The 27,692-nt window shown below is 42.3% G+C and overlaps 1 protein-coding gene across 1 annotated transcript in view; it reads right to left on the minus strand.

Annotated features, from left to right (window-relative positions):
- Positions 1-2,221: 2,221 nt before the first annotated feature.
- Positions 2,222-27,692, minus strand: part of LOC104254160 (ephrin type-B receptor 5) — a 57,962-nt gene continuing 32,491 nt past the window's right edge. Inside the window, exons 5-16 of the mRNA XM_059834351.1 lie at positions 26,739-27,077; positions 13,321-13,445; positions 12,051-12,213; positions 11,080-11,194; positions 8,239-8,294; positions 8,004-8,123; positions 7,348-7,595; positions 6,455-6,670; positions 5,235-5,384; positions 4,892-5,085; positions 3,488-3,643; positions 2,222-2,433 (exon numbers count right to left, since the gene is read on the minus strand). Of these exons, the coding sequence (XP_059690334.1) occupies positions 2,325-2,433; positions 3,488-3,643; positions 4,892-5,085; positions 5,235-5,384; positions 6,455-6,670; positions 7,348-7,595; positions 8,004-8,123; positions 8,239-8,294; positions 11,080-11,194; positions 12,051-12,213; positions 13,321-13,445; positions 26,739-27,077 (1,991 nt within the window). The 3' untranslated portion in view covers positions 2,222-2,324. The remainder of the gene's footprint in view (positions 2,434-3,487; positions 3,644-4,891; positions 5,086-5,234; positions 5,385-6,454; positions 6,671-7,347; positions 7,596-8,003; positions 8,124-8,238; positions 8,295-11,079; positions 11,195-12,050; positions 12,214-13,320; positions 13,446-26,738; positions 27,078-27,692) is intronic.

Genomic DNA, 27,692 nt, shown 5'->3' on the forward strand with positions numbered 1-27,692 from the left:
GCAAAATTAAATGTCCTACTGCCTGAACTACCACCAAGCACTGCAACTCCCCATAAGGGGCTATTAAATGTCATTGTCATTGGTATAAGATTCAGTCAAGGCTCCCATTTTGCCTCCCATTGCATGAAAAGAGAGAAAGCGTTTTCTGCATAGAAGTTTCCACTAGGCTGAAAAGAAGCAATAGGATCTGAACTAGATCACAAATTTCTCCACTAATCTTGATCACCCAAGGCATGGAAAACACAGCCTGCCGTGTTTCCCCAAATGGCCCGCAGAACTTCTAGAATACACTCATGTATGAATATGCATACATGCATTGTTGTCCTCTGGCGAATACATATGAAAGGTGCTAGAGACCACAGATTCCCCTCAACATCTTGTGCTCAATACTTTTTCTGAAGAGGACACCACTTGTTCAGTCTCAGATGCTGTAGGTGGAGCTGACAGTCAGTCAGTGTACATGTAACTGGATTTGTCAGCATTACAAGTTTGTAGAAACCCCTTAAAAAGCAACAGACTCAAATTTTCTAGGGTAGGACTCACTCTAGTCTGATGTGGTTTTTTTCAATCTTCACACTCTCTTGGTACTGCTGTGAATATTTTATTCTTGTTTCCTTGTATTGTTTTTGTATTGACTTTTTTATATCTTGAAAGAATGCACTGCTGTTCTCTGCTGGGTTGACTGGGAGAATCCTTAAATCTGTACAGGAGCAGTATCTGCAGAAATCATGCTATTCTAACCTTGACAGCTGGAGAAATACAGTAAGTTTGTGACTAGTTCAACAGATGGGCACAGATTGGAACAGCTAGGGTTACTTCCTCTCTAGACACAAAGAAGGTATCTTTTTACGTAATGTCTTCACTGGGGTCTTGCTTAACAAGGCCATTTCCATTTCCCTTCCTATGTGTTGGTGAGGTGGACAAGTATATAGTTGATGAGTTTTCCCCTCAAGCTCAGCTTCATGTTTTCATACTCCTGCATAGGGATGGATACAGAGATAGTCCTGAAGCTCTGCTCCTCCTCAAAGCAGATCTTACCTTAAGCAGGTACTAGCCTGTCTGAAGGGAGACATAAGCTCTGTCATCCTGGTCACTCTCATGCACCTCTACCAGACTATATAGTGGATCCCAAGGACATTGTTATTCCTTTTTTAAGGACTGAAGTGACTTGGGGGACTGGTATGCTTCCCTGATCACTCCTGACAAGGACTTGTGAAAGAGTTTCACATCCCTTGTTCCAATTGTCTATTTGGAGTTGACTACTGCAGGACTGCATTTTCTTCAGAAACAATATTCAACCAGCTGTGCCCATTGATGTAGCTGGTTAGGGTGAGAAAATGAGCAAGTATTTTTCAACAGCAAAGGGCTTCAGATTTTTTTGTCACACTCTTCAGTGTCTGTAAGAGGGTCACAGGAGAACAAGACCCAAATTCTGGGTGCTCAGGATTTCAGAATATCAGAATACTATGGCTTTTCTCTCAAGAATGGGCTTGTGAGGACCAGAGCCTATTTGTTTCCCACTCCACTTGCAGATCTAGCAGGATGGATTCTAGGAATCCTTATTGTTCCATTCTGTTGCAGTCCCATAAATAGAATTATGTAGCACCAAGGATTTGCTGTTTCTTGTGTCAGCACAAAGGATTAGTAAGTTTCCCTCCTGGATCGTGGAGCAGACCCAAGAACTACACATGAAATAGCACAGAATTTTGAGCCCTTTACTCTCAACCTCTTTACCAGGTGACATGTCTTATTGCTTACCACATATTGTGCACTAACTGGAACTTGAGTTCTGGACCAAGCTGGCATACCATACCAAGATGGAGACAGCCTGATGCTTGTCTCCATCTGAGTAACGATCTCTCACACCATGATGGTATTCTTTTGGGAAAAAATGGTAATTTTTTGTTGCCTTTATTATGTCTTTGTAGCTTTGCTGGGCTCCCAGCCACAGATAAAGCCTGCTGATGGCATTGTAAAGTTGTCTGACACCTTTTGTTGGCAGAGAAGAGGCAACAGGTGCTTGTGATTTGTCCAAGCTATTATTCCATCTCCTCCCCATGTTATTATAACTTTCCCTCCCCCAACCTATTCCCAATGTATGATGTCAGCCACATTTAAACACCGTCAGTTATTTAGCTCTGCCTTCTAATCATGGCAAGGCTTTGTTTTTGTTCATGGAACAGGACATGTAGTGTGCACTCTTTGGGTGCATTAAGTCTTCAAGTAGCATACTGACATCTCTTCTTCTTACAGTGAAAATCCCGCTGAATTCCCCCAGAACCTTTCCAGAGTTTGAGACTAGTGGAATAAGGATGGTGTAAACATCACACTTCGACTGGTTCAAGCTGATTCAAATGGACTCGCATGAGCTGGATGCTGTTTAGAATCTTTTTCTGATGACCAATGAGGGTGATGCCAATACGCTGGATATCTCTGCAAGAGAATAGAGGAAGGTGTTAAAATGGGCTTCTTGTTCTGAACAGTCCCAGTCCATTTCCCCGTAGATCCAAATCAATGTGTATGGATATACATGTATGTGTATCTTTGTCTGAGAAACAGTTGACAAGGCTTCTGCTTTTGCTTGGCAAATGTGTGTGGGTGGAGGAAGGGTCAGCAGGACTTGGTAGGTTATGATACAAAAAGAAGCAGTGGAAGTGGGCCATGAAAATGATCAGAGGGCTGGAACACCTCTCCTATGAAGAAAGGCTGAGAAAGTTGGGGTTTTTCAGCCTGGAGAAGAGAAGGCTTTGGAGAGATCTTATTGCGGCCTTTGAATATACAAAGGGGGCTTACAAGAAAGATGGAGAGAGACTTTTTACCTGGGTCTGTAGTGACAGAACAAGGGACAACGGTTTTAAACTGAAAGAGAATAGGTTTAGATTGTATATAAGGAAGGATAGTGAGATGCTGGAGCAGGTTGCCCAGAGAAGTTGTGGATGCCCCATCCCTGGAAGCATTTAAAGTCAGGTTGAACAGGGCTTTGGGGAACCTGATCTACTGAAAGATGTGCCTGCTCATGGCAGGGGGGTTGGACTAAATGATCTTTAAAGGTCCCTTCCAACCCAAACCATTCTATGATTCTAAGAATGTTCCTTTTCCTGGCTCCCGTCTTCTACATAACACTTCAACCCAGTATATGGTATGACTGGTTCTACGTATCTCCTTAAAGTGGTTATTACCTGTGGCAGCTGTCATAAAAATTCTGATGTAACAGTTTCTCTGCAACACTGACAATATATTTTGTAGTGTACACAGGGTCAGTATTAGTGCTTATAGAAATAGATTATAAATGTACAGTGGTATGGAGGGTGTCCAGAGGCCCTAATAAGATGTAAGAAACAGTGGCTACTTTGCTCTGGCTTCCCTCTCCTTTTTCATGTGTATGTATTCTCCATATAGCCCTTACTAAATATTTCTCAGACTGCTTTCACTTTCTCCATGGAAAAGTCAGTGTCTGGTATCTTCTGCTCTCTGCCCCTCTACTTACTCCAGAGTCATGCGTGATATGACATCAAATGTAATCAGACCAGCCTGGTCAAAATTCTCCTTGTAACGGCCCATCTTGATAGCATCCAACCACTCATGGGCATTGCTGAGTGAAGGGAAATCTGGAGGACAGTTGCTCAGGAGAGGCTGAGATGGTCTGCAAAAGAGGCAGGTTCTAAAAACCCAAGTTATCAACATCAGCTGACCACACAGGTCAGAGTTATGAGAGGGAGAGAATGCAACTTCTGAAAAGCACAGAATGGAGCAGAACAATATTTGTTCTTTATGCCCTGATTCTTAAAGTCTCACCTTGATGCCCTGTTTCTAGCCTACCTGTGTTCCCTGTTCTGCTTGAAAACAACCAACCCAACCCAAGAAATTGATCCTTCCTTCCCATTTTATACTCTCTCAGGCACATTCTCTTCTTGCTGGCCCAGATGTTTCCACACTTTCTGGGTACCTATTAGCTGGGCAAAGAGTTGCAGTGAGGAGGTTCCTGAGGCACAGAGGTGAGACCTTATAACTTTTTACCTTTGTGACTATCTCTCCCTCTCCTAGATGCACTCCTTGGATGAGAAAGTGACCTATGAGACAATGAGCACGTTGTTTCAGCTCCAACACCCATCAGATAAAAGCATAGCAGTAAAAGACCGAAGAAACGACTGTTTATACATGGCATTTGCTCTTTTCCCTGTCATCTGAATCTGTCCCAAAGCTGTAACTCCCTTTATGTGCTGTTTTTTAGTAAACTGGGCATGACTAGGCAGTTTTCCCCTTCCCCAGCCGTGGGGTACATTGCCGTGAAACAAGGGGAAAAACCCTCCAGGCCAGTAAGATGTAATTCCGTCATCAGCCCAACAGCCTTCTAATTCTGGCACCATTTACACTCCCCTCCCACCCCTCTCCTGGGGACTTCCCCTTTGCAAACCTCCTGCCTCTGGTGCCATCAGGCTGCAAAATGCAGTTGGGAAAATATGGGATGCAAGCTGCAGTTCTAATTAGTTTTAGCTACAGATCTCCTTCCCTCCATAAGCTAAGGTCTTCTCTTCCTTCATCACCTCTTGTGTGACAATACTGTGTGATCACAGAATATCTTGTGCAGCTGCACCCAGATGTGTCCCTCCCTTTGTTCCTTAAGATCCCTCACTCACGTTCATCCTCAGTGCACCTCATCAAGAGATTTATCTCCCCTCATGTTCAGCACTCACAACTCATCACCCATTAAGTGAATCAGGATATACAGTTCTTCTAACCCTCTCCCCCGTTTTTTTTTCCTTCCCATTTGGTCACAGTCTTAGATAAGAGGGTTGGAAAAAATACTGTATAGCCTGATTTACTGCTTTCTTTTCGTCATGATGCCTACCCAGAGACAAGCCTATTATTTTCCACTAAATCCTCATCTCACCTGCTGCTCCCAGTGCCAGTGGCTTTGAGGGCAGATGGCTTGCGGATCATTTTATCTAGGGCACTGACTATTTGCTCAAATTTGGGTCTCTGGATCCGCTCCTTCTGCCAGCAGTCAAGCATCAGCAGGTGCAAAACAGTTGGGCAGTCCGGGGGTGGTGGCAAGCGATAGTCCTGGTCAATGGCATTAATTACCTGCAGGAAAAGAAGACCAAAACTTTATCACAGCTGGGAAAATAAAAGACAAACAAGCTTCAATCACTTGGTAGTGTATGACATTCTTCTACTTGAATTGATACAGGACAGAGAGTCAGATGTACATTCTCACCACTTCTAAAACTTACATCCTGATTGGACATGTCCCAGTAAGGCCTCTCACCATAGGACATCACCTCCCACATGACAATGCCATAGCTCCAGACATCACTGGAGGAGGTGAACTTGCGATACTGGACAGCTTCAGGGGCAGTCCAACGGACAGGGATTTTGCAGCCCTAGAAAGCAGGCAGAGAGCAACCAGAATGTTAGTAAGGTAAGGACTAAGTGAAAATAACATCACTGAACTGATCAGATGCCAGTAGCACGACACAACTCTGAGTGTGGAGTACCAGTCCAGTTGATGCTGTCTTGTAGACATTGTTGGTTTGAATTCAAACTATGTTGAAGGTTTTCACCTTTTTCTACTGACAAATAAAGATGAAAAAACAGAATCATGCCCCCTTGCTGCCTCAAATCCCATGATTATTTTAACTTTTATAGCTCTTCTTTGTAGCATTTGAGAGGTAGCAGATAGTCAAATCCTCCTGAAAGTCACAACCATTTGGAAATCTGAAGTCACTTAAAACAATCCCAACCTGCAACACCCAGGACAGATACACTGAGTGGCTAGCATTAACTCCTTCCTCTTTCCATCTTGACCTCTCTGACTGCAGGTATGACTGCCAGATGAAGATTCATTCAGGTGCTGGTTCTTCAAAACACATACATCTAAAACTTGTTTCACTTTTCAGTGACTGAATTCTTCTTCATCCCCTCAACACCAAATGGAAGTTTCAACCCACCTATTATACTCACACCCATTTTGTGGTATGTATAACAGGTGTCAGAGCTTCATAGGCAGTAAGTTCATTTGACGGTTGGTTGTAAGCCCATAAATATAGACTTATGCCAGTTATCTTTTCTGCAGGAAAAAAACCCAACTCTTTCCTCAAAGGGTGGTAGTACAGGACTTCAATCTCTCCTTCAGTCCTTTATACTTCCTGTAAGAAGCTAATGAAAGGGGAAAGATAACGCCTACATTAGGTTATGAGGTTTGTCCTATTCACCATCATTCCACAAAGAACGGCACTGAGACTCCATTTCACATGGCAGAGTGGATCAGATACTCAGTAATTTTTGGTTTTTTGCTGATTTGGAACAGAGAGCCCACAAGATAGAAGGCTGTGCTCCACTGGTCTCTCTGATCTCAAGGTGGACTAAAAAGGGTATATCAAATCAAGGAGGAACACAGAAAAAAATTACAGATGGCAGCACTACAGTAACTCACTCCATAGTGGTAACTCACCAGAGCTCCAGTATAGGTGGGATTTGAAGCATCATCCTCCAGAAAACGGGACAAACCAAAGTCTGACACCTTGCACACAAGGTTACTGTTGACTAAGATGTTACGTGCTGCCAGATCACGATGCACATAGTTCATGTCTGAAAGGTAGCGCATACCAGATGCAATCCCCCGTAGCATTCCCACCAGCTGTAACACACTGAACTGTCCCTCCTTCTGCTGCAAGTGAGGAGGCAAACATAGGCTTTTATGACCACAGAACACAAAGGCAACAGGGAAGACTAACAAAGAGCAAGGTAACAAGGTTGATTTATGAAGTTAGAGAATAAACACCTTAACTTCAGCCAAAATCTGAAGGCTCAGGGACAGCAAATAAGAAAAGAAGGTGGGCTTAAGGCAATGAATCTCAAATAAAGTCAGACACTGGTGATCTTTTTCTGAAGACAAATCTCATCTTGTGGCCATATCCTTCTTTAGCATCCTATGCCTAGTCTTATTAACTACTAAGATGGATAAATGAATGGGAGCAGACAAATCTGAATAAAGTCTAAAAAACATTATTAGAAAGGCAAACTTTGGAGCATGCACATAAGGAACTAGAAGGCTGTGTACAAAGATAAACAATTTCGTACTGTTTACCATTAATTATTTGAGCTGGAGAGGTCTAAAATACAAGAAATTTTATATGATGGGTGAGCTTTTGGAATATTTTCACCATCCTGGCCCAAAACAACTTACTCTGGTAATTTGCTATTATTTCTATTGCATCTGAAAAGGGCAACTGAGGACTTATAGAGACCAAGGTGAAGAGGAAGGATAGGCAAAATTATCAGATCTGAGACTGGCACATAGCAAGATGAAGAGGCAATGGTTGTGGGAGACTCTGGTTGTGGTACCCTGAGGAAGGAATCCAGTGATCCATTCTCCATGAACTCTGTGACAATCATGACTGGTCGGCTCTTGGTGACCACACCCTCCAGATGGATGACATTGGGATGTTCAAATTGCCCCATGATGCTGGCCTCGCTCAGGAACTCCCGCCGCTGTTCATCTGTGTAACCTGACTTCAGGGTCTTAATAGCTACTGTGTATTCACGCTTCCCTGGGTGTTTTAGGCGCCCAAAGCACACCTCTCCAAACTCTCCTGTCAGGGAGGGAAGAAACACACCTCAAGTAAGGAAACACAGCAAAGAATTTTAGTCAGATGCACTAAAACATTCTACTATGGAAGACTGCAGATGCTGCTTGAAAATAGGGTTACTAGGACTGTTTGTATTAAGGTCAAGTTCTTGATGAAGGCTCTGAATTCAGTCAGGTTGGAGAGTACATCTTCAGGGTTCAAATGAGGAGCTCTGAGTCTTCAAGGGGTGTTTTAAACTTGGTTTGGAGGCAGCATCTAAGGATACGTAGGTTAAGATGAATTTTGGTAAAATGAAGGTTAGCTATCCTGAGACACTTGATGTACCGTGGTTGGGTCCATTTCAGGCCAGTGGTGTGTCAGATCTCAAGGTGAACAAGAAGGCACTTCAAAATCTGCAGATTCTCACACTACCTGCTCCAATGACCTCCTCAATCTTGATGAAGGACACATCAATCTCCTTGGCAAATTCTCGAATAGCTTCATTGGGATCTTCATAGGTTGAAGGATCAATGTAATACCTCACTCCAAGTCCTGTAGTGGAGGAGACAGCCCAAAACATCACCAGAATCAAATCGTGAGAGACATCTGTATTAATGAGTCCTGAAAAGAGACAGGCCCTTGCCATCTGTTGCTCAAGAACACTTACCTCGTGCACTGATATACTGCTGCAGGCGGTCTGTGTATGGAGTCTCTCGCCTTTTACTGCAGGACATAAAGGAAAGGAAAGTCAAAACACACACAAGAGTCTCTCACAGGATGTTGGGGTAGGCTTCTCAATGCAAGACTCAGAGAATCCTTGAATTTAACAATAGAAGACTGGTGTTAAAGATCCTGCTCATCTGTTGGTAACCAGTGCATGCTTGTTTTCTATGTGGTAGTTTTTACACCACTGTTTACATCCCCACTTTAGATAGGACAAAAGATAGGGCCTCCAGCACTATGCTGAAAAAAAAATATTACAGTTTAACATTACTGTCTTGAAAGTTTTCTTGCTATTCAGGCTAAATGTGCATTTTAATTTCATTTAATTACTACAAATTACTCGTCAATACTAATCTAAGCCATCTCCTGTGATGCCTTTTAAGTTCTTCAAAAACATTCTAGGAGCCATTTACTCTAATGCTTAATTTGTATAAATTCCCCCCCAAAGATTAGTTCTTCTTTATTTTTCCTCCTGGTCCTTTAAAAGCATTTACTTTGACTATTCTTTTCATAAGTATGCTACCCAAAACAAACCACACAGAGACAGATGGACAGAAATCTGTTCCATGACATGATTTTTGCATGTGCAGATCAAAACAGGTATGGTCTTTATTATTGTAATATTTATGGCATATATGCATCTAATTTCCAGTAGGCATAGGTCCTTTTCCACATAGGCGTTTCTCAGATTTCATTCTCCCCTTAAATGTGTGTGATTCAAGCAATTTTTTCCCACATGATCTTGTTGTTATTCTTGGTTTGCTCTAAATATATTTTCCATTTTCAAGTCACTTCCTTTGTTCCCAAAAGTGTCTGTATTTTTTTTCCAAAAATGCACAATTCATTGTACTTTACAATCTTTTCTAAATTATATTAATTAGACCAGATTGTAAATCAAACCCCATGGTATCCTGTAGTGTCCTTGGTATGTATGGTATCCTGTAGTATGCATGGATTTGTGTTTGCTGTTTCAGCACAAGACCTTCTAGCTGCTGATTCAATTAGCATCTGAAGACAGAGTATCATGGAACATTATTTTCTTTACTTAGCAGAACTAATTCTGTCATTCTAACAGGAAACATTGTGTATTACTCTTACTTGTCAGGCTTATCTCTTTAAAGTCTGCTAAGATTAAAACCACAGATATTTCTACCTTCAAAATCTGTTCTTTCTGTTGTGGAAAGAAATTGGCTTTACTGGGGGCCTGTACCTAAGAGCTCTAACTCTGCTATTGCATCTGAAAGTCAGGTCTACATTAATGTTTTTTTATAGTTTATCTGACATACTAATGGTTTTCCATCATTAAAAAAAACAACTAGCTAAAATAGGTAAGTGCTTCACGTTGTATATTGCCTGGATAATGTGTACCAACAATTTACAAAAACAAGTTAAAATTATAGCATTTGACTCTACATACATTCAACCTTTTAAAGAACTCCTCATTTCATGTGGTGTTCCTCATTTCCTACACCTTCAAACTTACTTTTCTTACCAAGGACAAATTTAAAATAGAAATTTGGTATCTCCACTTTTTCTGAACCACTATCTATTAACTGCAAGTGATCCTTCAAGTATAAACAAATCTATTTTTTACGATATTTCCTTTTATGTAGATACATTTACAGAAACCCATTAATTTCTTTCCCCAACGCAGTTTTGGTAATATTAATTTATTCTGGGTTTGGTTTATTTTTTTTAGAAAAATATACGCTTTATTGAGTTGTGCACATAATATCACATTTCCAGCTGTAACAAGAAATTATATTTTAACAGTTCAAAGCTACAAAAGGAGGCAACAATGCAATGTAACAATATTTGATAATTCTTTTCTTTCCAGAAAGAAAAATTTTAAAAGATAATATACACAGAAGGAGAAAACAAATGTAGAAAAGGGAAGAGAACAATAAAGAAATAACTAAAACTAGACATCACTTTCTTAAGTAGTTTATACATTTTTTTTTAGATCAGCAGAAAAAGCTAAAAAGTCCCTCTTGTGCAGAGGCAGAGTAGAGCAAAGATACAGAAATCCATTACTGGCAATCTAGGGGATTAAGTTCAAACCTCAGTAAATTCAGGGAGCTGGTAATGACTGTTTCTTTTCTTCAAATAACAAAGCCCCTATTGTTTACTTTTGTACCTCTACACAGCTCTGCTAGTGACACTTACTTTTCTCTTTTTAAAATTTCTGTCCTTCTTTTTTGCCATAACAGATTATCTCTACATTGTCTTATCTGCCCTTTTTTCTTCCCAAAATGGGAAGTGGGATTTGCTTTCTTTAACCTATATTTTATGAGTCAGTGTTCCATGGAACCATTGGGGTTGTACAGCTTTCATTCTTCAGCAAATAAGCTATTGTCTCTTGGTCCTTGGTTAAAGGGTATTTAGCACCTTCTAAATCAGTAGATCTAAATACTTATTCCACCAGACCTTCTTCACTACATTGTTTAATTCTCCACTTGCTTGCCTAAAATGCAATTTACAGTCCCTTCTTTACAGTGATGCATTTAAATACCTTTTGAGCGCTAGCTTTAAAATACTTCCCTTGTGTTCTTATTGCTAACTAGCCAAATATCAGCTAAGTATTTGAGCAGTTTACCAAAGGAGAGGCTCCTCACATAGGAGCAATGGGGCAAGATCTTTCCTTAATTAGAAAATGGCATCTCAAGGACATCTGGATAAATGTAGATCAGGCTGTTTCCCTTGGGACGGGGTTATGTAGCGGGGGTAAGAAAGTTCCACTGTCTGCAGTGCAGGCACTGGCACACGAGCAGGTCAAGGAATTCACCTCTTGAAGATGATGGCAAGGATGGCAATGGCAGCAATTACCAAGAAGGCTAGACCACCGAGTGCTGAGCCCACGATAAGCGGCAGTCGGTCCTGCACCATCTCCGAGCGCTCCCCTAGCAAGGAAGACACATGCATACACACACACAAATGCAGAGGACAGGAACTGTTAGTTTCCCTTCTACTCAACTAGGTCTCACCCATAATTCCATCCCTACCAACCCTTTGCTTCCCAGGCTAGTCCTTACAGTTCAACAAATGCTTGACTTGGTTATCCCTTTACCCCTTCAGTCGCTATGCTTCTCCAGTGCCTTCCTTCCTACTTCTGAAAAGCCAGTGCTCCCTCTGAATCCACTTCTTCCCCTGTTCCACTGACACCTGACTAGCCACCTAAGTATAGCCTCGCTCTACACTTGGGCTTTGATCTCATTGTCCCCTATTCATTTAGCTTTTAGATGACATACATATATGAGTCCTTTGATCCAGACCAAAGAGTATCACAAAGTAATATGTTACTCTCTGCATAAATGGATGGTGATGCTGCTGAAAGGCAAGCTTCTGTGTGTATGTCCTGTGCCCACCTGTCTTTAAGACTTTCACAGAGCATTCAGCTGTAAGATGTCCCACGACAGCTGGAAATCAAACTACAGCAGTGTATAGTGCTATGTACTGTAACACCCTCATAAAGAGAGTTCTACTGACACAGTCTGCTCCTGCTAGTCAGAGGCAACAAGGAGCAGGACTGGGGAATATGGCAGTAGCAAAGGATAAGGGAGTGCAAACAATACGCTCTGACAGCATGAAGCTTCTTTGAGTGAACAAATCTGCATATGCAAATTACGATATACAGAAATACAAGTTGAGTAGGAGTGTCTGATAGCAGTCCTCCAGAGGGTAAGCTAATACACCCAGGGACACACACAAGTGAAAGGTGGTCATGTGCAGATTTGAGTACAAAATGGTAGCACTTACCTCCCATTAAAGTCTGGAAATACATCTTTCCACTGTATGGGCCATAGCCCACTGCTGTTCTAGCTCGTACTTGGAAGGCATAGATCTTGCCTGGGCTCAGATTTGATATGGTGGCCATGTTGGTTTCGCTAGTCAAGGTGAATGAATTATCCTCATCTTCTGCCTGTGAATGGCAGTGACCAAAAAGGAATGTGAGACTTTTGCCTACACCGCTGGCTCTCCTCATCAAGGAATGCTAGTTCCATGTCAGCCCAATATTCTCCAAATCTGTTACAGAGCATCCCAACCACAACTGCTGTTCCAGATCTGAATTCCTCTCACACTACTCATTGCTCCTCACTGCTGCTTTTCATTCCCTTAGGCCTGGACTTCCCACAAAGTTCTGCCAAAGACCCTCAGTCCTGACCTAAACCAAAGTGAGAGACAAAACTACCTTGTTCTGTGGTTCCTTGCTAAGCATACCCATAAAAAAAGCCCTAGCCAGTCCTGAAATTTTGCTTTCTACTGGCTCCAAACTCATGTATTCTCCTAGGAGAATCCAGAGCAAGAATACCTGTAATGCTGCTAGCCATGTTATTACAAATAGCAGGCCCCTTTATTGCTAGAAAAACAGTAGCCCTGCACAATCCTGCAAAACTATTTATGTGAAAGATCAAGAATATGGAATGGGAGCTTGTCTGAACAGCCTTACATACCTTTTCCCCTCAAATCAGTTGGATTAGGAGTCATGAAAGGTGTGAATGGAGAACAACTTTATATTTGCCACCCTGTAATTCCAGCACATAAAAAGGTAACTGATACCTGTCATTTAGTGAATGAAAGAGTGCATTCCTCCTCTCAAAGTTTCTTAGAGATGTCTGTCCAGGCATAAATAGGGACACAGGACTTCCCTCCACAAACACATGACAATGTTGCAGTGAGTCCAATTCCCATGTACGCATTTGAAAACTTCAGCTCCTTCCACTGCTACCCGTGTCTGCTGGTGCTAAACTTACTAGCTTGTTAGCCACAGCTTTTTAGCTTAGCTACAAGCTCTTTTTTTAATCTGCATCGTCCCTAGATGGTTCCAAGTTGGGAAATGCAGATGGACTCATGTCAGATGAAGTGTATATTATGGTTTTGCTATGGCTTGTTCTTCCCTCATAATTGAAGCATTTTTCTCCACCTTACCCATCCTGATCCAGGGGTGCATCTCCCAGACAGAAGATTTCCCTGTTCTTTTTTGCATAACAGCTATACAACAATCAGCACTGCATCGCTTTCTGCTCACCTTGTCAAAGTAGCGTAGCTGGTAATCCAGGATGATCCCATTAGGCTGGTCTGGCTGAGGCCATGATAGTGTGATGCTACTGGTAGTACGACTCACCTGATGCATCATGGGGACAGCAGAGGGGACTGGAATAAAAGAGAGGAAGGAGAGATTGCAAAAGGATAAACTTAACAATTAATTATAATCGAATATTCATTATGATGAGCTAATAAGTTAGGTCAGCTCTTCCTTTTATTTCCCTTAATTTGCATTATGAAGTACTTTATAAAATAACCAGAAGAAATCCAGGCACAATTCTACTCTACTGGGAGATACAGTCACTGATGACTTGGACAGAAAGAAAATGAAAAAATCCACATCCAGCTGATCATACACAGGAATTATGAAATGATCTATATTGTATCTGGAACATTATTCTGATCTTCAAATTTGCAATTTTTACATGCCTTGTTCTAGGATCATGCTTGGACAAACAATGTGTTAGGGGTCACAGGAAAAGCAGAGCACACCACCTCTCTTCTGCTTTCCCCCCAGATTATAATTCTTTGCCTGGGGGAAAAAACCAAGTATGGGCTATCAGAGTAATGGAGGCCTTTCACTACCAGATCACTGTTGCAAACCAGAAGACGTAGGCAGATGAGAACACTGATGGGTTAAGGAACAGACTTTGAAGCATTCCTCAGTTCAGTGGTCCCAGTTCAATTGCAGACCATAGAGAATGAAAGCATCTCATTTTCATAGCCTGATATAGATCATAGAATTGTTTAGGTTGGAAAAGACCTTTAAGATCATCAAGTCCAACCATTAACCTAGCACTGCCAAGTCCACCACTAAACCATGTCCCTGCGTGCCTCATCCACACGTCTTTTAATATCTTCAGGGATGGCAACTCAACCACTTCCCTGGACAGCCTGTTCCAATGCTTGACAACCCTTTTGGTGAAGAAATTTTTCCTAATATCCAATCTAAACCTCCCCTGGCGCAACTTGAGGCCATTTCCTCTTGTCCTATTGCTTGTTACTTCGGAGAAGAGACTGACACCCACCATGCTACAACCTCCTTTCAGGTAGTTGTAGAGAGCAACAAGGCCTCCCCAAGCCTCTTTTTCTCCAGGCTAAACACCACCAGTTCCCTCAGCCGCTCCTCATAAGTCTTGTGCTCTAGACCCTTCACCAGTTTCGCTGCCCTTCTTTGGCACGCTCCAGCACCTCAATGTCTTTCTTGTAGTGAGGGGCCCAAAACTGAAATTCAAGGTGTGGCCTCACCAGTGCCCGAGTACAGGGGGACAATCACTTCCCTAGTCCTGCTGGCCACACTATTTCTGATACAGGCCAGGATGCCGTTGGCCTTGTTGGCCACCTGGGCACACTGCCAGCTCATATTCAGTCGGCTGTCGACCAATACCCCCAGCTCCTTTTCCGCCGGGCAGCTTTCCAGCCACTCTTCCCCAAGCCTGTGGCAACCCAAGGGCTGGACCCGGCACTTAGCCTTGTTGAACCTCATACAATTGGCCTTGACCCATCGATCCAGCCTGTCCAGATCCCTCTGTAGAGCAGCCTTGTGTTCAGACTAGCTCCTGAATCTCAGGCCAATCCCTGTCAGGACTGTTGCCCAGATGTCAAAACTACTACTGTATTTGAGATGCTCAGTCCCTCTGTGGGCTATTGAACCATGGAAGTCTAGTCTGAATGGGCTTCTAACCAGCACTACTGCCTGGAACCACCACCTCAAGGTCACTGATAAGTGTAGGTGTGGAAGTTTCACATGCAGTTTTCCTGTCTGTTCTTACATAGCTTGCTAAGCTTCTGTCTTTTGGTGAACAGGCCAGCCTAGCATACCACCCAGATGGAGCTGTTAGCTCTCTTGATTCCATTATGGTATTAAGTGCTTATATCTGTGTCCGGTATTAAGTACTGTGGGAAAATGTCAACTGCTCTTCATGTACCAAGCAAGGATCTGGACATCAAACATAAAAGAGGGCTTTGGATGTATGAATCTAAACCAGAAAGCAAGCAAGGACTTGTGCCTATGAATTTTAGAAATCTTCTGACTGGGTATTCTAAAAGTCTGAAGTTCAGTTCAAGACTTTGAGACTTGTGTAATTGCCATTACTTCTCACTAACCTGAAACTCATTAAATTGGTAGGAATGAAACAAAATATTATCTTGAAGATAATATGATTAATGATTTCAAACACTGTTCACTGAACTAAAATTAGATTGCAATGAGAAACAATCCAAGCCACTATTTGGGGTAGTTTTGCTTTTCATTTTTTTGTCTTCCTAGAGGCACCATTCACATGTTCTGAAGACAAAAGAAGTACAGAACATCTATTTAATAGCAGGCCCTTTCCTGAAGTAGTTAATTTTTCTAAAAATGTCCTCAGAGCAGGAAGGGAGATGAATGGTTGTTAAAGCCACTTGCACGTGAAGCTTTCTGGAGAATGAAAATCTCCTTCTACAAAAAACATCCATTAATTTATCCATACACCCCACACACACACACACACACACACCAAGTTCGTGCAAAAGCTAAAAAAATATGAATTTCTTCTCAGGAAGAGATTTCCAAGCAAAAATTTCAGGATAATTGGAAGAGGATCTTTCAGCCTGCCAGCTGTCTGTCCACAAAGCGCTTCTCAAGTTTTGCTTTCTCTCTGCAAGCAAAATGTCATGTTGCCAAGAAATCTCCAGGTAGGCAGCTAGGGAACCCTCATTTTCCTAATGGAAGTAACATTTTCAGCAACATGTAAATTTTCCAGAAAAAAGCATGCCAATGAAAAGTTGCCACCTAACTCCACTGGTTTTACACAATAGACATAAACTTCCTTGATGTGAGGAATGAAGCAGAGACATTAGGCAAATGATCAAAAACTGCAGAATAGCATTTTCTTCCCTCATAATTGTAAAAAAGATAAAAGGACTGTTTTTAATAACAAGATACAATTATTCTGAAGGACACAATTCAAATGGGCTCCAAACAGCTCAGGCAAGTGGGAACCAGTTAAAAATGTAAATTAAACAAAAATGTAGGAGTATAAACAATACAATACTTTCTCTCATTCTTACTCCTTTTATTTCTTACAATTGCTTGTCTTTCAAACAGGATTGCACAACTATTTCACCTGCTAATGACAATGTTTCGGCAAGCATGGAAGACAGCAGCAATTAACCAAGACCGTATTTAGCATTTAGGACACAAATGAAGAACACTGCATTCAAAAGACAATGTGAGGACGTAACTGGTCACCTAACATTTGATCAAGACAGATTCTGCTACATTTTAATGTTGTGAAAAGGTTAACTTCCTTCTGATGGAAGATAAAGCTCACACAGGGAGATGTGCAAACCTAAATACACAGCTACACTGCCAGGGAAGAGCCCACTTCCTTCTAGTTTCGAATGAAGATTTTGCAGAATGATCAGAGTTAAATCTCCCCTCCATTCCTGCCCTCCCACCTCTTTTCATTCCTCTCCTTCCCACACCCATCAGTTATTCTTCCCACTCTTCTCAGTTCTTCCCAATCCACAATTTTTCCCCTACCTGGACGGAATACTCAAAGTCAACTAGCAACATTTCACCTGTATTTTAGTTAAAACTTACTCATTCTGATGTCAATATGCACTATCAATTTTTAGCTACCCATCACAGGTTATCTTTTGCCAACAGTACAAAGACCTGGGCTGGCACTGTGCATAGTACATTTAGGCACAGCAAAATCTGCACCAGAACAATGATGATAAATGGCACTCGCTCAGATGGGCAGTATGCAGAAGCAGGTTACAACTACTGGAATTAGAAATATTGGGAAACATAAGAAAAAAATCACTGGAGAGTCTTTACCCAGAGTTACACTGTGTGTATCTCTTGACCATGTGCCGCAGCATTCTAGAATGTCCCTATTATCCAGGTATGTCCATCACTCCGGGTAATCAGGTGGTGGCGGGGGGGATGGCCAGGATAATGCAGTCTGTTGTATTAAAAATAGTAATTTCAGTGATATGTACCTAATAAGCAGATACTACTTAAGGCAAAAGCCTAAATCAGTAAAAATGCTCAGTAATAAAAATAGCTATGAATCAACGCAAGGCAGATGATTGTCTTTAATCTACCTCTCTGAGACAGAGTTCAGATTTTGATACATGTGTTTGCCTCTCTTTAAAGGACAAAACTTATGAAACACTGACCAGGGAGCTCTCCCACCATTTCAAATAAAAGAGATATCTAGATTTCTCTTTTGAAAAATTTCATGCTATGGTGATGTGAATACTAATACTAAGGTGATGTGAAATGGGAACATATTTGTGGGTGGAATAAGTACATATTTCCTGTCAGAAGTGTATGATAAAATTACTCTCCCAGTGTTAATAAATTAGGAAATAAAGAGTTCAAGGTTTTATGTCGTAAGACAATACCCAAACTACTCTACCTCTGCTGCCACAGAAGTGCTAGATAAGTATTTTTCTTTGTATGCATACCAACTATTAAAAATGTTTATAATGGAACATTCCTTTGAAAGTTTGTTTCACGTATACAAGTGTCCAGTTCTATGTTGATTTGTCACTTTTATTAATTTTGCTCTTTTCACATGGGGTTTATAAATGGAGGCATCCTAGGTCTGTGTCTAATGACAGCTGAAATCACAGGGCCTGATTCAGTCCAATCTGGGCAGTTGGACTAGATGATCATTGTAGGTCCCTTGCAAGGGAACTATTCTATTCTATTCTATGCTATGCTATGCTATGCTATGCTATGCTATGCTATGCTATGCTATGCTATTCTATTCATTCACTGAGTGCAAACAACATGTTGTGAGATCAGACCTCTAAGGAAGACTGAAAAATGACTGCTTTTTGTATACTATTTATAAAATAGCAAATTTATGGAAAATTCTTGCCTATATAAAACCTAATTAAAGCTGTAAAGCAGTCCAAACACCAGTTAAATACAGCTCCCAGATTCTATTTTTTGTGGGCTGTCAGTTGCAACTTTTCTACATGGCAGGACAAATTTTTTCCTGGTAGCACAGGGGTGGATTTAAGATATTTTGAGTACCTTGAAAGTGCTGCATTCTCTGAGTTACTAATGCTTGATAAATTTCTGCTGTTTTCTAATAAAGCTGGTGTCCTTGATGGTCGTATCTGCTCAGACCAGCAACACGTGCCTGCAAGCCTAAAAATCTACCTAAGACTAGGTAAGGAAGGAATGTGAAGGAAGTACAGACTAGTATAAGAGTACATGGTGATCCCCACTCACGCAGGGAAGACCATGAACATCTCTGGCATGTGACATTCAGTCCATATTCCATGCAGGTACCCATGATTGATAGGCAGCTGAATCCCATCCCCAGTTAATACAATCAGTGGAACCTAAATGAGCAATTTGGCTCACTCTAAAGCAAACAACTAAGGAGCAATTCAGTTGCCAATACGACTGAGAGGTCCCTGGTATCCATTCCCTCTGTCATCCAGATGGCATTCCAGTAGGTACAGGGTCTTCTACTGTTACTGTGTCATATCTGCTAGCCCTGAGTAGATGTCTTGGCTACACCAGGGTGTCTCAGATGGCCTCAGATGCTTACATGTGAAAAACTGAATGGAGCTGAGAGCTGACAACTCTAAGTGGCCTCACATTCAGAGGCACTGATCCTCAAGGGGGACTTCAACCACCCTATTATCTGTGAAAGGAGCAACACAGCAGGGCATAAACAATCCACGAAGTTCCGGGAAAGCATCAGTGCCTACATCCTGACCCAAGCACTAGAGGAGGCAATGAGGGGAGGTGCCCTGCTGGACCTCACAAACAAGGAAGGGCTCACTGGTGATGTGACGGCTGAAGGCAGCCTTGGCTGTGATGACCATGAGATGGTGGAGTTTAAAGATCCTGAGAGGAGTGAGCAGGGCAAAAAGCAAGCTCACAACACTGGACTTCAGGAGAACAGATGGGATCCCCTTTGGGGGATCCCCTTTGGGGATCTGCTTGGAGTCGTCCCATGGGATAAGGCCCTGGAGGGAAGAGTGGCCCCAAAAAAGCCAGTTAATGTGCAAGGATTACCTCCTCCAGGTGCAAAAGCGGTCCACACCAACAAGCAGGAATTCAGGCAAGAATGTCAGGAGGCCTGCATATTTGAACAAGAGGCTCCTAGCTAAACTCAAACATAAAAAGGAAGTACACAGAAGGCAGAGGCAAGGACGGGTAACCTGGGAGGAACACAGAGGCACTGTCCGAGCATGCAGAGACATGATTAGGAAAGCCAAAGCCTACCTGGAATCGCATCTGGCAAGGGATGTCAAAAGCAAGAAGGGCTTCTCTAAGTACTTAAGTGGCTAAACGAAGAATGGAGAAAATGTGGGCCCACTGCTGGGTGGCGCAGGGGACCTGGTGACACAGGACACCATCTTCACATCAGTCTTTCCTAGCAAGACCCGCCTTTAGGTCCCAGAGACCCAGGGGAAGTCTGGAGCAAGGAAGATCTTCTTCTTGGTAGAAGATCAAGTGAGAGAATATTTAGGCAAACTGGACCTACATAATTCCATGGGCCCTCATAGGATGCACCCATGAGAGAGCTGGCTAGTTATTCTGAGGCCACTCTTGACAATCTTTGAATGATTATGGTGAGCGTGAGAGGTGCCTGAGCACTACAGGAAAGCAAATGTCACTCCTGCCTCCAAGAAGGGCAAGAAGAAGGACCCAGGGAAAGGCAGGCAGCTCAGCCTCACCTCAATCCCTGGGAAGGTGATGGAAAAACTAATCCTGGAAACCTCTTCCAGGCACATGAAGGACAAGAAGGTAATTGTGAGTAGCCAGCATGGATTCTCAGACGGGAACTCAGGCTTGTCCAACCTTCTACAATGAAATTACTGGCTTGGTAGATGAGGGGAGAGCAGTGGATATTGACCACCTTGACCTCAGTAAGGCTTTCAACACTGTCTCCCATAATATCCTCAGGGAGAACATAGTATGGGCTTTAAGCACTGTCTCCCATAATATCCTCATGGACAACCTGATGAAGTACGGGCCGGAGGAGCAGACAGTGAGGTTAACTGAAAACTGCCTGAACAACTGCGCCCAGAGGGTGGTGACCAGTGGAATCAAGTCGAGATGGAGGCCAGCACCTAGTAGTGTACCCCAGGGGTCAATACTGGGTCCAATACTGTTCAACATCTTCATTAATGACATGGATGATGGGGCAGAGCGCACCCTCAGCAAGTTTGCTGATGACACAAAACTGGGAGGAGAGGCTGCTGCAACACCGGGTTGCGCTGCCATCCAGAGGGACCTCGGCAGGCTGGAGAAATGGGCTGACTGGAACCTCATGAAGTTCAACAAGGTGAAGTGCAGAGTCCTGCATCTGGGAAGGAATAATCCCTTGAACTAGTATCTACTGGGGTCTGACCACCTGGAAAGCAGCTTTGCAGAAAGTGTCCTGGGGATCCTGGTAGACACGAAGTCGAACAGGAGCCAGCAATGTGCCCTCTCTGCAAAGAAGGCCAACGGTATCCTGGGCTGCATTAGGAGGAATGTTGCCAGTAGGTCGAGGGAGGCGAGCTTTCCCCCCTCTACTCAGCTCTGGTGAGGCCACACTTGGAGTCCTGTGTCCAGTTCTGGATACACTCTCATATGAGGAGAGACTGAGAAAGCTGGCATTGTTTAGCCTGGAGAAGAGAAGGCTTGCAGGGATCTCCTCAATGTGCACAAATACTTGAAGGGAGGAGGCAAAGAGGACAGAGACAGGCTCTTTTCAGTGGTCCCCAGTGACAGGCAGTGTCCACTGCAATGGGCACAAACTGAAACGCACAAGGTTTCACAAGGAAACACTTTTTGCCATGAAGGTGACCAAGCACTGGAGCAGGTTAGCCAGAGTGGTTGTGGAGTCTCCAGTCTTGGAGGTATTCAAAAGTGTTCTGGACATGGTCATGGGCAACCTGCTTGAGGTGACCCTGCTTGGGCAAGGGGGTTGGAGAAGATGTCCCCCAGAGGTCTCTTTCAAATTTAGCCTTTTTCTGATTCTGACCAGACAGCTGAATCACTTACTCAGGAGTACTGACTAGACATCCATGGACTACAACAGGAGTTCAGACCACTGGCTCACAGGTCATCACTTAACTGGGATTCAGACTAACCCCTGCCAGGGCCTGTGTGTTCTTTCTAGTTATTTATGGGTTTTCTTCCCCTTCTGTCTCACCCCATAAGCTTCTGAAAGCATCCAGTGTCTCTCTCATTATATTTCACACGGTTTGATCAACTTCAGCTATGCCTCTAATGTTCTCTAATATGCCTCTATATTCTCTAAGTCTAGCCCCAAATCTACCACTCTCACATTCTTGTTTCTCCTTCATTACCTCTTCGGGTATCCTATTATCCTCATATTCTAAGCAAATGGCATGAAGACCCTAGCTTTGTTCCACACATCCCACATATCATCTTCAAGGAAGATCAGTCTGAATACAGCGTGCAATTCCCTTCTTTATGTGTTCAATATCTTATCTTTGTTTTGAAAATGTCCTATGTCTTTTCTACAGACTTCAATTTAGTTCTGACCCTTTCTTTAAATACCTGAAAATCCTTTAAAAGTATCTTGGGTTGCCTTCTGTCACAGCCTTGTACTTTACTTCCTGTGGATGAAGACTGCTCTAGAATGGCAAATTAGTTAGTTATTTTCACTTCCCTTACCTCTATCGTTACTACTTTTTGTGTATAGGTTCTACTCATGCCTAATAAACAGGAAAAAATCCTTTATGCCACAAGGTGCCATGTTTTACTGTGCACCTCCTAATTCTACTTGCTCAAAAAGCTTCTGTCTTCATTTAAACAGTTGCTGAAACCTGAAATGTGAAAACAAGCACATTCATTCTCTGCTCATGCTGCAGAAATAGGGCATAGTAAAGAGAGAAACTGGAATAGTTTCTTTTTGTGGAGTGACCACAGAAATTTTTATTAAGTCCCACTCATAACCGGGCAAATCCACTGAAGATGGCAAAGTTGATAAATGTCACTAATGGAAAAATTAGACCTTAAGAGTATTTTTGTTGTTCCTATGTAAGAAGAAAACAATACAGTTAAATTCTTAGGGACCTTTGGAAAGTGCTCAGGGTTGGCAATTAGATCGTAAATAAACAAACATCTTGTTACTTTGAAAATTCATGTAGTTCATTCAGAGGACAATGAACACAGAGCTCACACTCCACTTGCTTTACCTGCTGATTTTAGCCTGGCAAAACACAGTAGCATGTAGCTTTTGACAGGCCTCTTTTTATTCCTTTCCTGTTTTGATCAAGAAAATGCCTTGCCTGTGCCCCTGCTCTTGCCAACTAAGTCTACTGGAGTCTTTTGCCTCTCTTTGGAAAAGCAAACATCTTCAAGCAACTCATCCATTTCCCTTCATAATCTCATAATCATACATGGCATTTAATTCTTTTCCTCTTCTCACACCATTTCACCTGAAAATCTTCTGTCAGGTCCTCTTAAATTTCCTGGCACTACCCATAACTGTCCTTGTCCCCATTCTGCCTCTTACACAAGCCTTCAGACTCTCTAGCTTTCATTTCTGCAGTTCTACGGATTTTTGGCATTGCCAGGTCCCACTGCACTGAATCCAACTGATGCAGAAGGCTGCTACACAGCTTTTCACAGGTACAAGTCAGCCTGGTCACATAACCTTTATCCTCACATATCTCCATTAGCTCTCATAATGTCTGGATTCAGTTACAAAAAAATCTACTTGCTTTGAAAAGTCTGCATAGATTTGCTCCATTTGAGTCTCTGCTGTCTTTATCTCTTCCTCTTTTTTCTAGGAATGTAACAACTGCCTGAATGAGTAAGTTCAGTAGTGTGTAGGCAACAGACATTACTACATGCTTCAGTGGAAGGTGTAGGAAAAAAATGGACAGGTAGTTACAGCTGTGCACAAAGAAATTTATTTCACAAGCCTTTTAAATGAAAACCTGACTTCTGTCCTGAGACGTGAGAAGAGATATTTGTTTACCCTGATAAGTACATTTGAAGATGTTAAAATAATCATTAAAATTTTAGTCAGATACTTTTTTTTTTTTTTTTTTTAATAATATGGTTGGATTTTAAGTTCTTTGCTTTCTTTCTGTCAGGTTCCCCTCTGTGAAGAAGCATAACTCCACTACAATTATGTAATAGCCTTTCCTCATGAAGTTCATGCTATCTGGAACAGCCTCCCAACATCTTTCTTTAGGCATTCACCCTCAGCACTTCCAACCTGAGCTGAGGGCAATTCCCTTCTCTCTTGTCTCATCTAGACAGTTTTTCCTTCTGGTAACTTGCATATCATATTTGCATGTCATAGTATTACTATCCAAACAGGTTTCAGATGCTTTTGCTATAGAAGGTTGTCTTACTATATTAAAGGAAGTTTTTCAGTGCCAGCCCTTCTTATTCTGTCTTCAAACACATAGTCACTGAAGAGTAGGAACATCATAATCAGGCTACCGCAGAAAAATGTGATTGTGTAACCAAAGGATCCTATCACACTTCGAAGCAGGGCTTAGCAGACTGTTAGGGGTAAGCAAACTCTTAGATGCAGTGTTTTGGAGACAAAGATGAAGATCAAATAGGTATCAGGGGAAAAAGAAAAGTAGAACTGTTGCAACACAGAATATTGCCTGAGATACCTCTAACAAAGGGGCAGAGGGTGAGGAGGAGGATTTTTTGAATCAGCAACTGGAAGAAGTGAGAGAAGTCCGACTAGTGTATGAGTAAGCAGTATATTCAGAAACTGCCAGGGCTGGAGTGTCTTTCTTTGGTCACCTTTAATTCAATGGAGAGGAAATGTTTGCTACGGCCATTTATTCTGAAAGCTTATCTTTCTCCAGTTTGCTGCTTTTATACCCTTCATGCCTTCCTGTCCCTTCCTTGTCTCTTCCAGAACATAAGATCCTGAAATGTCCATCTCTGCTTGTATAATAATAATAGTAATAATAATTGTTACAATATCACAACAACAACAATAAGGCATGCTAAAGTGAAAAGCTGCTGAAGGGATCGAAGGGAGGGCGTATGGATGAGACAGGTCACGTGATGGAGGAAGCAGGGCCTTGTTAGTGGGAGCTGTCACTATGCATCGAGGTCAGCTCATCTCAAGCTCACTCCTAATGATCTTAAGGAAGAGCAAGGAAAAAAAGACCCCAAACACAAAAAGAAGCCATTCAGCACACATTGCTGTTTAAGAAAGTTGGCCTCCCCTGAAACTGCTTCAGTGCACAAGAGAGGCACCTTAGAGAGAGACACCCAACACACCCAGAGACACCAAGAGACACCTGGAGGAACAGAGTGGTCAGAAAAGTCGAACAGAAGCAAAAGAGGAGGGTAGGTTTGGTGATTCCAGGCAGGCGAAGGAAGCAGCTACTCCATTACCTTACCTCAGATATAGACGAAGAAGGCTGAGGTGAGAAGCATGGAGAAAGAGAATTCTTTAGGATGTTAATAGAACACCCACCTGTCTCCAGCAGAAGCCAAAGGAACTGCCTGCAATTACCATACAAACTACTCAGCCATGTCGTTTACTGTAAACAAAACCTGATCACCGACTTGCAGCCAGCCTCTTAAGGGGACCGGGTAGCCTATACATGCTCTGCTACCCAATGCCTGTCAGGTAACATTTCAAAGGGAAGAAAAAGATGTTGTCAAACCCCTGGCATCTGCTAACAGTAAGAAATTACTTGGGGTGTACATATATTCCCTTCCTTTCCATAGCATAGAAGCAGAAATGAAAAGATGTGCTTTAACCAAGATCATGATGCCACATCTGATCTTGCAGCATTTCTCCTGAGCTTTACTGAAGCCTGGTTTTGCAGGGGTTTCCAGAACTACACTGTGGAATCTCATTGGGGATTTGTTTGAGTTTAACATTTACACATCTCTAAATGTTTACAGACATTTTCTGTCACTCAGCTCAAATTGTTCCCCCTCTTTCTCCTCCTCAACACATTACTCCTCATAATATCCTCTTAAATGAGCTGTGTACAATTCCTCTCCATACCAGCTTATACATGCTTGTAAAGAACAATATATGCCCAGTCTCTTGTTGTTGACATTTAGCAGAACTGTACGCCTGTATGCATGTGGTGCTCTCCAGCTCCAGTCCTTCTATTTGATATTTACAGAAAATCAGAATTTGCTTGATGCCGTTTTCCATTTTCCTTCATATATATAAGCCTTCTGTACGATATCCATCAGTCTGACCCACTCTTCAACTCTTTAATCTCTCCCCTTCTTTTGACTGCCCACACAAGCCATTAGTATTTTAGCTCAGTCATCCCTGCAGTTTACTTCCTAGTTACAAGGATCACACCACCTTTGATAGAACTGTACAACTGTATTTTAGTATTTCTACCATGCAAAAGGCAAAAAAAACCCAAAACTTTGTTTCCTATTGAGAGGAGAATAATATTGCAAGACCACTTATCAGAACAGCAAGGTTGAAAAGGCAAAAGCAAGGCAGAAGAAAATACATGACATGTGGAAGAACCCAAAGCAACTTCAGTAAAATAGGAATGGTGATTCTGCTTCTGGATCCTTTGTCAGAAGTCCATTTAACACCTCTCCAGGAATTGTCAAAACTCTAGTTTTCATATCCTTTTATGACCCACAGGACTACACAGTATTAACACATGCTATCTCAGGGTCATGCATATTTAGGTGATGAGTAAATATCATTGTATACATTCTTTCTTGTCATACAGCGCCTATCTGTATCTTTAACTGTATCTTCATCTTTAAACAGTGCCTATGTGTCTCTCTGTTTTCCACTTCCTTACTTTGATATGCAGCAAGGCAAAGGTCAACAGATTTGATGAAACACTACCACTTAAAGTGCACTAGAATATGAACTGAAATGAGGAGAATGCAAGGTGGTGTATAGGAACAAGAAAGGATGGAAAAACAGAGTATCTCAAAACATGGAAAGACAAAACAGAAAAGTGAACAGGTGAAAAATGCTAGAAAGACTGATTGAAATATAAGAAGACAAAATGGTGAAGAGCAGGAGATAGAAAAGGTGAAGAGGAAATGAAGACATTCTCTCTAAGAGCTGCCGTGGCAAGCTGATGCTCACAAAAACCCTGGCATACCCTGATCATGTACTCTGTCTTGCACAATGAAGCAACATGCTTTGTCTGACCCACAGAATTACATCTCCCATTTCCATCTTCTCCAGGGCAGCTTCTGCCCCAACAACTCTTCCCCATATACAAGAGGGAAGAAAGGAAAGCCCATTCAGAGAAAGCAGGAATGAGAAGGGCGAAAGTGAAATCATGGAACAAGCAGGGCAAGATAAAAAAAGGCACAATACACAAGTAAGAAGACAAAGCTCCAGGATTCAAAAGATAAAAGCAAATCAAATGAGAGACAGAAGTAGAAATTTTGGGACTCAGGTGCAGGGGTCTCCTCACCTGACTGGCTGGTGCTGACATTGATGGTGGCATAGTGGGGTGCTTCTGAACTCAATTCAGTCACCAAGTTGACAGCCTGGATCTCGAAGGTGTACTGCACACGGGCCAAGAGGTTGGAGACTTGCACACGACTTTCTGTCAGGCCCACCTGGCGTGGTTCAAATTGTACACTGTCCCCACAGCGCACACATGGTCCTGAGGACCCTGCTGGGCATACTTTGCAGATGACATTGAAGAAAACGTCCTTGCGGCCACCCAGGTCCTTGGGAAGGCGCCAGGTCAGGAGCACGTTGGAGCCAACAATTTCATAGCTAAGGTCACGGGGAGCAGAGGGAATGCCTAGAAGACAGAATGAAAGATCAAAATCCCATGAAAGAATGTGAGAGAGGTGGAAGGAGGGGAAAAGACAAAGCAGGGGGAAAAGACCAGAAGAACAAGTTGCTTTTTCTTCTCATTCTTACTCTTCTCTAGTTGTTTCTCTGAACAAGGCTAAGAAAAATGTATTCGTTGCTGCATCAAACATACACTTACATACATGAAGGAGCAACTGTACTATCACATTTTAGAAGAACAAAATTAACAAGAAGGGTCTTTGTGTCAAGGGTGTGACTTTTACTTTTCCCAAAAAGAACAGCCAGTGTGTAGGGAAATTCTAAGCCTTTGACACTTTAAATTTTGCACAAGCTTAGTAAAGATTTTTCTCTACTGAGACCTCTAATTCTCTCCTTTGCTACCTAATATCTCTGAACTCTCTCAGACTTCAGTTAGCCTGCTCCATCTATTGCAGGAACTGAACACCGCTTTCCCTATGATTATTCCTGCTGCCAGCCAGATTCCTGAATGGTATCAGGAGTAAACTCTGACAGCTGAAAAACTACTCATTCTGTGCATCCAACACTTCCCCTGCTGGCACAGAGACAGTGAAGAGAAGGAGGAAAAGGCAGAGGGTGAGAT

The sequence above is a fragment of the Gavia stellata genome, chromosome 1 (assembly GCF_030936135.1).
Source record: "Gavia stellata isolate bGavSte3 chromosome 1, bGavSte3.hap2, whole genome shotgun sequence".
Taxonomy (NCBI): Eukaryota; Metazoa; Chordata; class Aves; order Gaviiformes; family Gaviidae; genus Gavia; species Gavia stellata.